The following is a 15783-nucleotide window of genomic DNA, read 5'->3' on the forward strand; positions in this document are numbered from 1 at the left end:
AATCAAGGTCAGCTACCTTCGGTGCTGTGCCACCTTATTATGCTTTTTTTTTTAAGGGAGCCACCTTATTATTATACTTGTGTTGTGTGTAAGCAAGTCGCAAAAAGCAGAGCATTTGCGCGTCGCATGATAGTAGCAACAAAGCAAAGCCCTTTTTAGTCAAATCCAGATCAGACCAGCTGTCCACGCGGGCCCCACACGTCGGCGGTCCAGCCAGGTCACGACGCCCAGTTCCCAACCGAAGCCCACCGCCGCGCCCACCGGGCTCACAGCTCACTCCCTCCAAGCTTCCCATTCGCGCGCGGGACCTCTCAGAATACCGAAATTATGATCAGGTCCTTGGCAGCCGCCTGGGTGCATAAAGCCCTCTTCCACTTGGCCCCCTCCTCGTCTCACCTCGCCGCCCGCCCCGCCTCACTCGATTGCCGCGCCACCCCCACCCTGCGCTCGCCTCGCCAATGGCGGACCCGACGAGCTGCTGCTGCTGCCGCCGCCGCCGCTGCATACGCGGGGAACCATAGCGCCGAACGGACGCGCTGCTGCACCCACCCCCACCTTCCCGCGCGCCGCCGCCGCCGGCCGCGAGCGAGCTCTCTAAGTCCAGGTAAGCGCCGGCGGCCGCCTCCACGAGCTCTTCATTCCTTCATCCTCCTCTCTTCTATGACCTTACTTCTCTGAGCACTGTGATCCACCTTGATACCAACCGTTTCTCTTCCGGCCGCTGCGATTTCTTCCACTGAACCGATTTGCGGCGCTGCAGCAGAGGCGGCATTCGGTTCGGCGAACGAAGAGCGGGGAATCCTACCCCGCCTTGGGAGCTAGGCGCCAGGCGCCATGGCGAGCGAGGCGAAGGAGATGAAGTACAGGAGGAGGAGCAGGGTTCCCGAGCTGCCGCCGTCCGAGTACGGGCAATGCAGCGACCGGAGCGGCGCGCTGGATTGGGCCGCGCTCAAGCAGGACCCCGCGGAGCTGCTCCGGAAGCTCGACGAGATACGGGACCAGATCACCCGCTCCTGCGAGCTCATGGGGCAGCCGCCGGAGCGCCACCGCGCGATGAGCCGCCGCACGGTCTCGCTGCGCCCCTCGTACGCCGAGCAGCAGCAGCCGCCGCCGCCGCCGCACGCGGCAGACCGAGGGCCACCGGACCACTACCGCTCGCGCTACGCCGGCCGGTACAGGACTGGTTTGGCACCGAGTTCGTACGACCAGTTGCAGCGCTCCGTCTCCGACGAGACGTACGCCAGGCAGCCCAGCGGGCGGTTCCGGCAGCAGTACCATGAGGAGCAGCGGGAGAGCTACGGCTTCGGACAGGGGAGGCGCCATCACAGCGCTTGCCAGTGCGCGCAGTGCCTTCAGAGCCAGCGGGCGGCGGCGCCCGAGGAGCACATCCTGATGGCCAGGTACTTCGCTGGGCAGCAGGGGCAGGGGTCCTTTCGCTTCGATAGATCCCAGCCAATCTCGTCTGAGCTTGACCGGAGATCGGTGGCTTCATCTCTGTACTCGCACGTTTCCATGTCCAAGAGGAGGGTGGAGTATTTCAGGAAGAAAGCAGAGAAATTTTGCCGGCCGATGAGGGGCGCTGCACCTTTTGTTGTGTGCACCTCCTGTTCCCATCTGCTGCAGCTGCCTCAGGGGAAATTCACAGGCCGGAAGAAGAATCAGGTTCAGTGTGGTTCATGTTCAGAGATCATTACTTTCAAGCCTAAGGAAGTGAAAGTTCATCCTGTGATCCTGCCGTCGTCTTTCCCTGTATCAAAAAGTGTCAGAACTAGAGGTTCCAATCACCGGGACGCCAAGAGTTCCGGGTGGTATCAACATCAGGATGATGACAACTTTAATTTCTATAAGCTGCAAGCGCACGACATCCACCGACAGAAGATAGATTTTGCTGACAGTATGTCGCCATCTTCTACCGCGAGTTATGATAGAACAGACAGTGAGCATGGGTCGAACAGGAGCATTCAGTTAAAATCAGTGCCTGCCAGCAGGTCTAGATTTTCAAATGACCCAAAGGATATATTGTGTCAAGGAGATACAGGCAGTCAAGTGGAAACTTCAGGACATTGTACAGTCAGTCCACAGGGTCCAATTTTAGTGGACAAACAAATTGATCCGTTCTCCAGTCAAAGGAAAGGTTATAGTGGTGGAACTCAAATCAAAAGAGAGGAATATGACATTAATACCAAATCAGATTATGAAGCCAATGCTAGAGATGAAAGTCTCGGTAAGAAATGCATACAGAAGAGTAAAGAAGGCCATAAGGGTGGGCTTGGAGATGAACTCAGTAATGGAAGAGCACATGAACAAAAAGCTAGACACGGTAATATTGGCAGTCTTGAAGAAGGAATCGTGGGTAACAAATACAAACATAAGACCAATAATGTTGTTAGTAGCAGCCCTGAAGATGAAGATATGAGCATCAAGTATGAACGTAATGGTAGCTTTAGAGTTGAAGAACTTACTAAGAGAGATGACAAATGCAACCAAAAGGATGGCAGCAATATTCTTGAAGTTGAGAGCATAGCTAGGGGATGTGAACAAGACAGCATGAAAGATGACTCTGGGAAATTGCTGCACTCAGGTAGTAGAAATGGCAACAGAGCGGCCAAGAATGATTCATCAGTTAAGGAACACACAAATTCAAGTTCTCGTGTTTCTTCTGTGGCCGAGGTAGATGAGATACAGTCTTCAGTTGGTAAGAATGGGGATTCATCCTTTTTTACTGGTTTCCTGAAGAAAGGTTTAAAGGACCTTTCATTATTCAACCAGTCTGTAGACAGCGCTAAGGTTTCAATCAATGGTCATCCAATCTCTGAACGAGCTCTCCGGAAAGCAGAGAAGAAAGCTGGTCCTGTTGGCCCTGGTTCATATTGGTAAGCCATTCATACTGTGTTCTGCAAAACTTTATTTGTTTTGCTTTATTCTGCATACAGTCCTATATTACTTGCCCTACTCATTTTTATTTTAGCATCATCCACCTTATTCAGATTTCAGACAACACTGATGCTGCTTGCAAAGTATGAAACAATGAGTGAGTGGGCAAAAAACACATGCCTTTTGCTTTCATCCTTCAGTGAAACCCTTATTTATTAATGGAAGCTTGAGGACTTGGTTCAAACACTACTAGAACTATCCCATTTCGATCAATTATTATCATGCTGGTTCCTATTGCTAGCAATGTTTTTTTTTTCTTGTGATCAATCCTTGTTTTCATTACTGATTGCTTTAAGTAATGTCAGCTTAAACCACACAAAATCATGTCATCTTCCATATCAGGAATAGCTTTTCATTTTCAATATCTGCTCACCTTCAATATATAACATTTTTTCTTGGCACCTCAGTAAATAGAAAACTAGTGCTACTTGCTGGCATAACTGAAAAACAATTGATTTTTGGTAAGGAATTGCTCATGCTTTAGCTTCATAGTTATGGCCATATCACTAGGTATGTTCTATAGTTCACCTGATTCGTTGTCAGATGATATGTTCTTTAGTTCATTTGTCTGCATCAACAAGCAATAAATTTAAAAATTTCTAGTCCACCTATTTCATGGGGTCATAGTAATTTACTCAGGACATTTTCTGTAATTGTTTACACAACATCTAAAAGACTGAAGCCTCCTGTTCTAGTGATCACACTAAGTTATGATTTAAATCATTCTCCTTTGATCTTGAATGGAGTCTACCAACATTTCCTCTGACCCTGTTTTTTCCTTATCAAAATTGATACTGAATAACGGCATTTTACTTGAGTTGAAGGTGCTACTTTGACAAGGGTCTGCCTCTGGACAAAGAATAAATTTATCCTAGAAATGTGTTGTCAACTATTTCAATGCTGATGACAGTATCTTTGTAAATATCTGGGTTGACATATGAGTAGTATGAGTAGATTCATTCTGGAGACCAACAGTGTGTAAAGAGACATTTACCATCATTTCGATCTTAAATTAGTATGATGAGCATATTGCCTGTTTTGCTTCTTCTTTTGAAATAAATTATACTAGATCTTCACTTCTCAGAACCGGAACTTTAGTTCACAGTGCATTGTGAATTATTTAAAGCTAAGTAACACATTCTTTTTGTAATTTAGGTATGACTATCGTGCTGGATTTTGGGGTGTCTTTGGACAAGAATGTAGAGGAATTATACCAGTAAGTTGAACTTTCTGCAAGTTATATTTTCTCAAGCACTGTCTGTTTCCAAGTCATCACACAATGTTCTTTCCTTGCAGCCATTTATAAAAGAATTCAACTATCCGATACCCAAGAATTGTGCTGGTGGTAATACTGGAGTTTTTGTAAACGGCAGAGAGCTCCATCAGAAAGATTTTGATTTGCTTGTAGGGAGAGGGCTCCCTCGTATACCTGGGAAGTCATATTCTGTTGAGATATCAGGAAATGTAATCGATGATACGACTGGCACGAAGCTACGTGGTCTTGGAAAGCTTGCCCCCACGTAAGTTGCTTGACACTGTATAGCCTTCTCTAATTTTTGTTAGGAAATGTGCAGTGCTAAATGTTATCTTGATCGCTAACTGAATCTTGATAGCTAACTGAATCTTGATAACATTTCTTAATTTGGTGGGAATTTCAGATACTAATTATTTTGCAACATTTATTTTATCATCAGGATTGAGAAAATGAAACGTGGCTTTGGCATGCACATCCCCGAAGAAACAAAGTAGCTGTACTGTATGAATATATTTTTTTCCCTTTGCTTTTGGTAAAAGTTTTACACCTCGTAGCTACCAATGGGAGCCTAAGTTTGTTGATCTCTTAGTATGGTGACAATGGAACGAAATCCTTCATGTCTTGACCTGGTTCAGTTATTCAGAGCAACTAGACTGAAAAGATCTTCATTTGGTGACGAAGAATTCCAATTTCTGAAAAGTTCAGTGTTCCTTGTATGTATATGTATGTACATGTCTTGTCACCAAGCAATCATGGTATAAAAGATGCCGTTGCTTTGCATTATATGGCGATATGGAGTAGTATTTTTTGTGGAGCATTATATGCCTCTTGCTGTATTTAGGATCTGATAAGGACGATACAAGTTATGCAGGACAACTTTTTCTTTTCTTTTCTATTTTTGATTTGAGAAAGGGCAATTAGTCTGGCGCGCACGAGGAAGAGCCTAGATGGGCCTCACAGAGTACAAGGACTAGATGGCCCAATAGCCGTGTCGCAATATCTGAATGGGCAAGGCGCCAAGGCCCTGTAACGGTGCCATGTCGAGGCTGCAAGTGCAGCGTGTGGTCATGTGGTGTACTGGTGTGCTCACAGTACTTTGTATACAAAAATTGTAGCTCTTGCTGAGATCTTACAAATTCCTATTTTTGAGTTTTGTCGACATTTGATGTCATTGAGATGGTCCAAAAAATACTAATAAAATGCATAAAGTTTCAGCAGTATATATATTAATTGCATGCCAAGACTTGTCGCCTTAGAAAAATCATATATTTTCTTTTATACGGCGTTGAATAAAAATACTTGTTATAGATCTACAATGTTCTAATTTTGAGTTTTTTTTAAAAAATTTGAAGTTGTTAGTTTTCTTAAAAATAATATAAAGTTTCAGTGACATAATAATTCTCATTTTGTTTTATTTATTTCTTTACATCATGTTCTACGGTGCTGCCTGCGTCACGCTGATACACGGTGCTGTATGTACTGATGTGTGTGTTGGTTGCTACTACAGCCGAACAAACCAAATCCAGCATGTGACATGTCGCCAGCACCACCAGGAATTTTCTAAATACAAGATGGGGCAGCGTGCTCGGAGCGAGCCTCTGTGCCTCTGTGTCTGTGGTGCCCTCCTCAGCCTCCACAAGCATCGGACCGGGACGACCGACGGCGGCACATGCACCATGCATGCAAGCCGTCGCAAGGTCAAACCGCTGGAGGGTCAACCCCCGGACGGCCTCTCCTCTCCTCTCCTCTCCTCTCCTGGTGTATGTAGGCCAGGCTCTTAGCTAGCTGTAATGGAACTGTAATCCGTAACTGACACCAACTGCAAGCGCAGGCGTGGACGCATCCATCTCTCCCGGTTCGCCGGCGGCAGACGTGGACGCATCCATCTCTCCCGGCCCGGTTCGCCGGCCCGTCCGCCACGCTCTGTCCGAGGAGCTGTTCGTCACCATCTTCTCCAGCAATCGATCCTTATTGTCTATTTTCTTGGGGGGAAGGAAGTACATCCATCGATCCATGGTTGAGAGAGAGGATTATTGTCTATTTTGTCTTTATTATTGATGAAAGAAGCGATGGTGAATAGCTCGTCCCAGCTGCGACGGTGACTCTGTCGCCCATAGATCCTGCAAGCACGGCGGTGCGGCTAATTAAGAATAAGCGAAGCCATGGCGAGCACCGGAGGCGGGGGCGGCACGCCGTTCCTGCTGTCGCCCGCGACGGGGCACGCCGCCACGCCGTCGTCCTCCGCGGTCCACGACGTCGAGGCCGTGGGCGCAGGCGCTGGCACCGGCACCGGCGCCCACCACCGGGCCGGCAAGTCAACGCCAGCTCCCGACGCCGGCGCCGCGTTCGTGCTCGAGTCCAAAGGTACGGTGCGCCGCGCGCGGCGCTTATTGCCATGCCTGCTGCACATCCTCGATCCATCCATCTCACTCACGTCGCCGCCGCCGCCGCCGCCGCCGATTTCGCAGGGACGTGGTGGCACGCGGGGTTCCACCTCACGACGGCCATCGTGGGGCCGACGGTGCTCACGCTGCCGTACGCGCTCCGCGGCATGGGCTGGGGGCTCGGCCTCGCCGCGCTCACCGCCGTCTTCGCCGTCACCTTCTACGCCTACTACCTCGTGTCCAGGGTGCTCGACCACTGCGAGGCCGCCGGCCGACGCCACATCCGCTTCCGCGAGCTCGCCGCCGACGTCCTCGGTACGCACGCACGCGCTGCCTCCGCCGCAGAGATAGCTAGGCTGCCATCAGTTGACCAAGCAAGCTAATTAAGATTATTATTGATAATTCATTGGTTGTTTAATCTGTTTCTTCAACTAAGGATCGGGATGGGTGTTCTACGTGGTGGTGAGCGTGCAAACCGCCATCAACGCCGGCGTTACCACCGGGAGCATCTTGCTTGCCGCCGACTGCCTCAAGGTAGGCCTTTTCTTTTTTTTTTTCATCAATCAGTCCATCCATGTTTCCTTGTTCCTTTGACTTTGCACCAAGTTTTTAATTTGCTACCATCATCTAATTTCTGTAAAGAAAACAAAATAAAAATATTTCTGGTTTATCAATGATGACTATCATTACTGGAATGCTACCGTGAGTTGACTCTGAGCTGCCTGCTTTAGAGTCATACAGTACTAGTAACATCTGATATTCTGATGGCGTGATGGTGACCTAGCTAGGATTGATACTTGGAATGTTTCTGTGTCAAATCAGCTATATAAACTGTCTGAAAACGGCTCGACTCTTGTAGTAATAATATATGTTCTGAAATCGAAACCCAGTGAATATGCAAGTTTCAGTTTTTGGAGGCATGCATCAGCATTATATATCAGATCGATGATGGTCTCAGTATATATATATCTCACTGTGTATTCTTTCTGCACATCATATCATATATTTACGCATGCAGATAATGTACTCTGACCTGGCACCGGACGGCCCGCTGAAGCTGTATCATTTCATCATCATCGTGGCCGTGGTGCTGGCCTTGCTCTCGCAGCTGCCGTCGTTCCACTCGCTGCGGCACATCAACCTCGGCTCCCTCATCCTCAGCTTCGCCTACACCATCCTCGTCTCGGCTGCCTGCATCCGAGCTGGCGCGTCGAGCAACCCTCCGGCGAAGGACTACTCGCTGAGCTCGTCCAAGTCGGAGAAGACCTTCAACGCATTCCTCTCCATCTCCATCCTCGCCTCCGTCTTCGGCAACGGCATCCTGCCAGAAATCCAGGCCACGCTGGCGCCGCCGGCCGCCGGGAAGATGACCAAGGCCCTGGTGCTCTGCTACGCGGTGGTGTTCTTCACCTTCTACCTCCCGGCCATCACCGGCTACTGGGCGTTCGGCAACCAGGTGCAGTCCAACGTGCTGCAGAGCCTCATGCCGGACGAAGGCCCGTCCCTGGCGCCGACGTGGCTGCTGGGCCTCACCGTCGTCCTCGTCCTCCTCCAGCTCCTCGCCATCGCGCTGGTGTACTCGCAGGTGGCGTACGAGATCATGGAGAAGAACTCGGCGGACGTAGCCCACGGCCGGTTCTCGCGGCGGAACCTGGCGCCCCGGGTCGCGCTCCGGACGGCGTACGTCGCGGCGTGCGCGCTCGTGGCCGCCGCGCTGCCATTCTTCGGCGACATCGTCGGCGTCGTGGGCGCCGTGGGATTCATCCCGCTCGACTTCATCCTCCCCGTCGTCATGTACAACATGGCGCTGGCGCCGCCCAGACGCTCGCCCGTGTACCTGGCCAACGTCGCCATCATGGTCGTCTTCACCGGCGTCGGCGTCATCGGCGCCGTGGCGTCCGTGCGGAAGCTCGCGCTCGATGCTGGCAAGTTCAAGCTCTTCAGTGACAACGTCGTGGACTGATGATTATATTTGTGTTAGGCCAGTAGGGAAGATTTCATGTCGCAGTTACTAAGACGTGAAACTTTAGGCTGAAATAAACATCTCTCTCAGTGTATAGTTTCATTGCACTGTTTCACCAAACTCTGCTTCCTCGTTCGGGAACCTAGGCGGATGGCTCAGGGCATGGTCGCGCCCAGCAGACGGCGCGGGCCACCCTGGCGGAGCTCGTTGCCGCTCGGCGGACGGCGCGGAAGGCCGAGATGGAGCTTGCGGTCCGGCGAGGCGGAGCACCTGCGCTCAGGCGGGAAGAGCCCGCTCGTGTGGCGGCGAGGCGAAGCCTGCTCGCGCGCGGCGCTACAGAGGGGCCTGCTCTCGCGCACGGCGGCGAGGAGGACCCTGTTCACGCAGCGGTGACTCTGGCACCGGCACCACCGGCCCGACCGCGTCCTCGTCGAGGCCGCACTTGATGGCGTCGTTGAGCTGCGTCATGGAGCCGGTGAACGCCTGCAGGTCGACCAGTTGCTGCATCTTGATGGCCTGGAACATGCCCAGGTGGATGTGCAGCGGCCAGCGGGTGGTTGTCCCCGGTGAGGTTGATCAAGTGCCAAGTGCCATAGCTCCGTCATGCCCGACCTTGACGTCTCCGTCACCGGGTCCTCCAGATGCAGCCCGTTGATGTAGAGGTGTGTCGACTGCCCGGATGGCGTAAGGTACTCATACATCACGATGTACCTCGTCTCCGACGTCGGCCCCGACGACGCCACGTTTGCGTACGGCGCCTCACAGTCCGGCACCGTCGAGTTGTCCGGCGGGTCGCGCGGCTTGTTCTGGGTGACCGCGGCGAGGCAGAGCCTGCTCGCGCGTGGCGCAACGGAGGCGGCCCGCTCGCGCGCGGCATGGCCGAGGCGGCTCGGTGGGGGAGGAGCCCTGCTCACGCGCGACGGCGAGGAGCTCTTCTCACGCGCGGCGGAGGCGGCCTGCTCGCGGCGTCCCAGAGGTGAGCTCGGCGAGGAGCTCTCCTCGCGGCGCGACGGAGGCGATCTGCTCGCGGCTCGCGTGCAGCGCGACGGAGGCAGAGCCTCGCTCGTGCGATGGACGACCTCGCCCGCGGCGGCCTTGACTGCCCAACCCGTCCGTCCTTGCCAATGAAACGCGTCGACTTTCTCAATGGGAGTTTCGATCTGGTTTCACGGTGTTGGAAACGGTGGCCAGCTCGTGTCACGGAGATGAAACGAATTCCTTCTCTTTTCCCCTAGTTTAGATCTGCTAATGTGGCACTCTAATAAATATGCATGACATCTCTATAAAACTTTCATTGAGACTGACCTTAGCAAGAACAACGTAACCAATGCAATGCGGTTGTCGTTGTTGAAAATCTTGCTTGTTAAATTTCGAATTTTGAAAGTGTACATATCAACTCAGCCCCTTGATCGATCTTATCCTTAATTATCTCCTGTCACTGACAGAGTCGTTAGACCTGTGGCTAATACTATTTTGAGGAGGTGCATATATGAAATTTAGGATCGATCAAAGTCGCTTTTGAGCAAGAATTCTTAAACCTAAAAATACATCACTGATTTAAATTTAAGTTTACTACTATAATTCATTTTGCATTCTGTCGCTACTTTGTATGTATACATATACCGTCAAATTTTTACATACCGTAGCCCACAATTTCACTATTTCAAAGTCACTACATACAATGGTTAGTAACAATATTTATACTATTTATACATAGTTTATACTCTCGTTTTAGGATACATAATTTGCGTGCATGAATGCTGGGTAACCCACATACTCTCCCCAATGACGTTGTTAACCAATAGGGGGCCAAGCATGTACCACGGAAACGGAACCGAGCAGCTCCAGTGTGTGAATCAAAATCTAACTGTAACGATGGAACTTTGTGTGGCAGAGCAAGCTAAAATCGGCTCTTGAACTTTGTGTGGCAGAGCTAAAATCAACTCTTTGCAGGCGTATCGCACTGAGAGAATATTTAATCCAGCATGCAGGTAAGGTCCTTCTTAAACTAGACATTTGAGATCTGTGTACATGTAGTACAACTACTAGTGATTGTTTCTATTATTTTGTACTGAAGGTAATAGACAATTAGATATTTGAGGCCTATATATGTACATGCAGCTACTATATTGAGACCTTATATGCAGATCCTAGCAAGACAAACGTGACATAACTCATGAAAAATAATAAAAAAAAACTGTATCCTAAAAGCAGGTTCAAAAAAAGAAAAAGGGTTGTTGATAGTATTACTAAAATAATTTTGTTTTACCAAACTAAACTTGACGTATTTTTTTATGTACCAGCAGAGGTCAGGCAACCAGTGGTTTTAATAAAAAGGAGAAAAAGAGTTTCCAAAGAGCTGAAAAAGAAATACATGATAGTCTCTAGCCATTCTAAGAATATTTTGATTAAGATGAAAACATTTCAGTAGTCCAAATGCTCCAGCTCCTCAGAACCAGCACATCCATTGAGAAAGGCAGAGTGAAGTGTGTCTGAAAGGATTGTAACTGCTGATGCAAGGGATCCAAGTGATCAGTAACAATAGCGTGTATATTAGGTAAAAACATCTCTAAGGTATTAGCCAAAAAGACTAACTAAATTTTAGCTACTCTCTAAAATAAAGTTGGTAAAAAATACTAGAGTCTAACAGACTTTGTAAAAACAAGTGAGTCAAGTTTGATAGAGATATTTTTCATTTAATAATACCCCAATTTATCTTTAGAAAACAATTAAGCTATTTTTTTTTGGAGATGCTCTAATAAATGGAGAAATAACTAGACAAGCAGGGCGACGCGCATCGTCCAGGTAGAGTCTTCCTTTCATGTATTTTAGTTGTATATAGTTATAGGTAGATTGAAGAAGAGAAGATAGATATAGAGATAGAGAAGAGATATATACAGATAGAGATAACTGGAGAAATACTCCAAGATTAAGCAATGACTTAGGTATAAATTTTGCACAGCTCTTCTCCTATCCCTCACCATCCTCAGCATATAAAATGCAGCTGTAGCTCTGCAGGAGGCAGAAAAGGATCGTTTAGTGCATCACTAAACTGACAACAATTTTCCCCAAATCGATTTGAGGGCCGGACGATGCATGCATGCGTAATGCTGTGCAATGGCGTTTCATCTGTCTATCCTTGCCGCATGGTGATGGTTGTTGACCAGCCCTGCTGCACTGATGGCCAGGAATCAAACAACTAGTCAGTCGATCGTTCTATTTATCCGGTCTGCTCAGTGACTGCGTGATCCGATTGATCTCCAATCCAGTTATAGTTAGTTAGTTACAGTAGTTAGTTGAGGGAGAAGAGGGGGAATTAAGCGATCGATCGATGAGCAACATGCTGGGGGCACGCCGCCGCCTGGGCCTCGTGCATGTGGTCCTGGTGCTCTTCGCCGCCGCGCTCCTCGTCGCCGACGCCGGCGTGACGAGCTCGTACCGGCGGAAGCTGGAGGCGACGGTGGAGATGCCACTGGACGCCGACGTGTTCGGCGTCCCGCTGGGCTACAATGCCCCGCAGCAGGTCAGGCTCAGGCACCGCGATCGGCTATATATCGGTTCAAATTGATTAAAGATCCCATGATATATCTTTTATTTAATCTTCTTTTCTCTGATCGCCGGCCGCAGGTGCACATCACGCTGGGCGACATTGAGGGCACGTCGATGATCGTGTCGTGGGTGACGGCCAATGAGCTGGGCAGCAGCACCGTCTTTTACAGCGAGGCCTCGCCGGACCCGTACATGATGGAGCTCTGGGCGGAGGGCACCCACACGCGCTACAACTACTTCAACTACACTTCCGGCTTCATCCACCACTGCAACCTCACAAACCTCAAGGTCAGTCAGTTGCCCATTCCATGCATCCATCTGTTATGCAATTGCAGTCAGAATACACAACTAACTAACTAATGGCCGGTCGCCGCCGCCGCCGCGCCATGGACGATGATCCAGTATGGCACCAAGTACTACTACGCCATGGGGTTCGGCCACACGGTGAGGAGCTTCAGCTTCACCACGCCTCCCATGCCGGGTCCTGATGTGCCCTTCAAGTTCGGCCTCATTGGTACCAACAGAAACCAAATTGAATTCATTTCATGCCTGCCAACTGATCGATCCATGACTCTGAAATAACAACAATGCACACGCAACGCAGGGGACCTGGGCCAGACGTTCGACTCCAACACGACGCTGTCGCACTACGAGGCGAACGGCGGCGGCGCGGTGCTGTACGTCGGCGACCTCTCGTACGCCGACAACCGCCCGCTGCACGACAACACCCGGTGGGACACGTGGGCGCGGTTCGTGGAGCGCAGCGCGGCGCACCAGCCGTGGGTGTGGACGGTGGGCAACCACGAGCTGGACCTGGCCCCGGAGCTGGGCGAGCCGGTGCCGTTCAAGCCCTTCGCGCACCGGTACCCGACGCCGCGCCGCTTCGCGCCGGCGGCGGCGGCGCCGCCGTTCTGGTACTCGGTGCGGATCGCCTCCGCGCACGTCATCGTGCTGGCCTCCTACTCCGCCTACGGCAAGTACACGCCGCAGTGGAAGTGGCTGCGCGGCGAGCTGGCGCGCGTGGACCGCGCCGCCACGCCGTGGCTGATCGTGCTCGTGCACTCGCCGTGGTACAGCAGCAACGGGTACCACTACATGGAGGGCGAGACGATGCGGGTGCAGTTCGAGCGGTGGCTGGTCGCCGCCAAGGCCGACCTCGTCGTCGCCGGGCACGTCCACGCGTACGAGCGCAGCCACCGCGTGTCCAACGTCGCCTACGACATCGTCAACGGCAAGTGCACGCCCGTCCGGAGCAGGGACGCGCCCGTCTACGTCACGGTGGGCGACGGCGGCAACATCGAGGGCGTCGCCGATAACTTCACGCAGCCGCAGCCCGGGTACTCGGCGTTCCGGGAGGCCAGCTTCGGGCACGCCACCTTGGAGATCATGAACCGGACGCACGCCTACTACGCGTGGCACCGCAACCAGGACGGCGCCATGGTCGTCGCCGACGGCGTCTGGTTCACCAACAGGTACTGGATGCCCACTGATGACGACGACACCAGCTGATTGAGTGATGATGACATGCATGACAGCCATCGTCATCACCGGCCGGATCTGACTGAGTCGGGTGGTAGTCAGAGGCGCGCGTTCTTCATCAGGTGCAGAATCATTCAATATATCTCATCTTGCGTCGTTCTTGATCGGTTCGATTCAGTTGTCATCCTTTGATGATATTTGTGTCCGCCGTAAACTTTCAAGTGTATAACAAGATTTCAAAGACCTGTGTAGCAACTTCATCTTTGTGTTCTCCAAATTCTTGTTTGGTGGAATTATGATAAAAAAAAATGCTACCATTGGCCAACACACTGCACACTTTTGCAAAACTATACTGTTCTAGATGTCAAGGTGGATCAAAGACCTAGGGCCATTGCACGATCAAGGGATGATCAGCTAGAGACTAGGGCCATTGCATCAACCTTGTTCACAAAAGCGGAAATGACAAAACTGGCCAATCAGCTAGGGCCTAGCCGCCTAGGGCTATTGCACCAACCTTGTTCATGAAAGCTATTTTCACAATAAAATCATGGTTCAAAAGGCTCTCACTGCTTTCCTTTCTTTTTTTTTGAGAAACCAAAAGGCTCTCACTGCTAATAAGTGGCTGCTCACGTCTGGGTCAACCATCGAGGCTCTAGCTTTTAGTAACAAGTAGTTGGGCCCAAGGGACAGGGTTTAGGTGGGCCGGCTCATGTTAATTTATCGCCCACAGTGCTCATTGAGATGCTTTCTTCTCTAGGGTGGGTTGATAAGGATACGTTCGTGGGGACAAAACTAGGGGGTGTACGTGCTAAGAATTATGATAACAATGGTTCTCTTTGGATGCACCAGGGTTTAAGCTCAAACAAGTAAAGGATTAACATGGGTTTCATAAGGCCAGTCTCAGTGGCACATTTCAATGCACTGTTTCCGAAACAAATCTGCTGACAGGGTATCACGAAACGAATAATGAAACAACCTCCACAATGCACGAGTTCCACTTTGACGTTTCCTAGGCTGGGCAAAGCATTTAATTACTGCAAAATGATTGGATCACATGCAAGATGGTGAAACGATTTAGCCCTCAGTGGGGATTTCATCCCATTTCACCGCGTGGGAAACAACGCCCGCGGAGTTTCATCATGGTGAAACTACTTCCTTCTCTCTCCTCTTCGTTTTATGCAAAAAGTACAGTTTTGCTGACATGACGCTCTAATAAATGTGCATGACATCCTGGTGAAACTTCCACTGAGACTGGCCTAAGGGAGTTTTGCAAAGTTTTATTTAGGATGAGTTTTAGGTCATGACAGAAATAGATAGTCATTTAAGTATTTTCCATCATGGTTTTTACTTTAATACTTCATAATACAAGTAGCTAGTACATTAAATGAGAGTTTTCTAATTAGTTGGTCTTATGGAAAAAATTGTAAGCAGGGCCAATTTGTAAAATATAAGTACTCATATGGAATTAAAAGCTTCCAACTTCTCTATAAAAGGGGAGCAAGGGCTCGGTGGGGGACAAGTTTGCTCTCTCTTACACTCTCCTCCTCTTTTTTTCTTGTTTTATCTTTGCAGATATTATTAGTTGTTAAATTAAATTGTTCCCTTGAGAACAAAATTTACATTGTTTAATTATCTGAATTGTATTAACACATAAATGTTATTAGTATACCAATTAGGAAAACTAAGCTTAAAGAAGGAAGGTAGATAATCAACCTAACTAAGCTTAGAGAAGGTATGTAAATGATCAACTTAGGATGTTATATTTTTGCATCAATAGTGTATGGTGTTGTTAGTTGTTAAATCGAATAGTTCGTAGGAGGATAAAATGAAGTTTGTTTAATTATCTGAATTTTACTAGAACACAAATGTTATTAGATACTAATTGTAAAAATCAATCTCAAAGAAGTAAGATGGAGGTTCCATCAATAATCTCGAATGTGCATTTGCTTAGGTGAAGATACTAATGTCATATGACTGATGGAAAAACTCACTGAACATCTTAAGAAAGTTTCTATGATCCTGTGGCAAGTGTTCTTGTGTCATGTAGTGATCGAATCCAGAATTGGTGCAACCTGCAAAAGTTATCCACGTCATATTTGGAATGCAACGTAGGCCTTACGTTGTTAGCCATTTAGTGAACGGCTGGCATGGTGCTGCAGGTTAAGACCGGCCTATTCCATCAAAAACACATGTATGAAATTGTGCTCGTCAGGTAGTAG

The 15783-nt window shown here is 49.4% G+C and overlaps 3 protein-coding genes across 5 annotated transcripts; all 3 read left to right on the plus strand.

Annotated features, from left to right (window-relative positions):
• On the plus strand, window positions 384-5333 carry LOC8065296. Of its 3 annotated transcripts, none has more exons than XM_021447959.1 (5): window positions 384-604; window positions 761-2873; window positions 4090-4150; window positions 4231-4454; window positions 4629-5333. In XM_021447959.1, the coding sequence occupies exons 2-5, from the start codon at window positions 835-837 to the stop codon at window positions 4681-4683; spliced, it is 2379 nt and encodes a 792-aa protein (XP_021303634.1). In that variant the 5' UTR covers window positions 384-604; window positions 761-834; the 3' UTR covers window positions 4684-5333. The 3 variants fall into 3 exon arrangements, with proteins under 3 accessions (XP_021303634.1, XP_021303635.1, XP_002440348.2); XM_021447960.1 differs by having other exon boundaries at window positions 764-2873; XM_002440303.2 differs by lacking the exon at window positions 384-604 and having other exon boundaries at window positions 627-2873.
• Window positions 5776-8656, plus strand: LOC8066535 (probable GABA transporter 2). The gene is made up of 4 exons (XM_002440304.2): window positions 5776-6553; window positions 6658-6888; window positions 7010-7107; window positions 7592-8656. The coding sequence occupies exons 1-4, from the start codon at window positions 6352-6354 to the stop codon at window positions 8534-8536; spliced, it is 1476 nt and encodes a 491-aa protein (XP_002440349.1). The 5' UTR covers window positions 5776-6351; the 3' UTR covers window positions 8537-8656.
• On the plus strand, window positions 11517-13884 carry LOC8065297 (purple acid phosphatase 2). The gene is made up of 4 exons (XM_002440305.2): window positions 11517-12059; window positions 12164-12373; window positions 12488-12599; window positions 12690-13884. The coding sequence occupies exons 1-4, from the start codon at window positions 11868-11870 to the stop codon at window positions 13592-13594; spliced, it is 1419 nt and encodes a 472-aa protein (XP_002440350.1). The 5' UTR covers window positions 11517-11867; the 3' UTR covers window positions 13595-13884.

Source organism: Sorghum bicolor, chromosome 9 (genome assembly GCF_000003195.3).
Source record: "Sorghum bicolor cultivar BTx623 chromosome 9, Sorghum_bicolor_NCBIv3, whole genome shotgun sequence".
Taxonomy (NCBI): Eukaryota; Viridiplantae; Streptophyta; class Magnoliopsida; order Poales; family Poaceae; genus Sorghum; species Sorghum bicolor.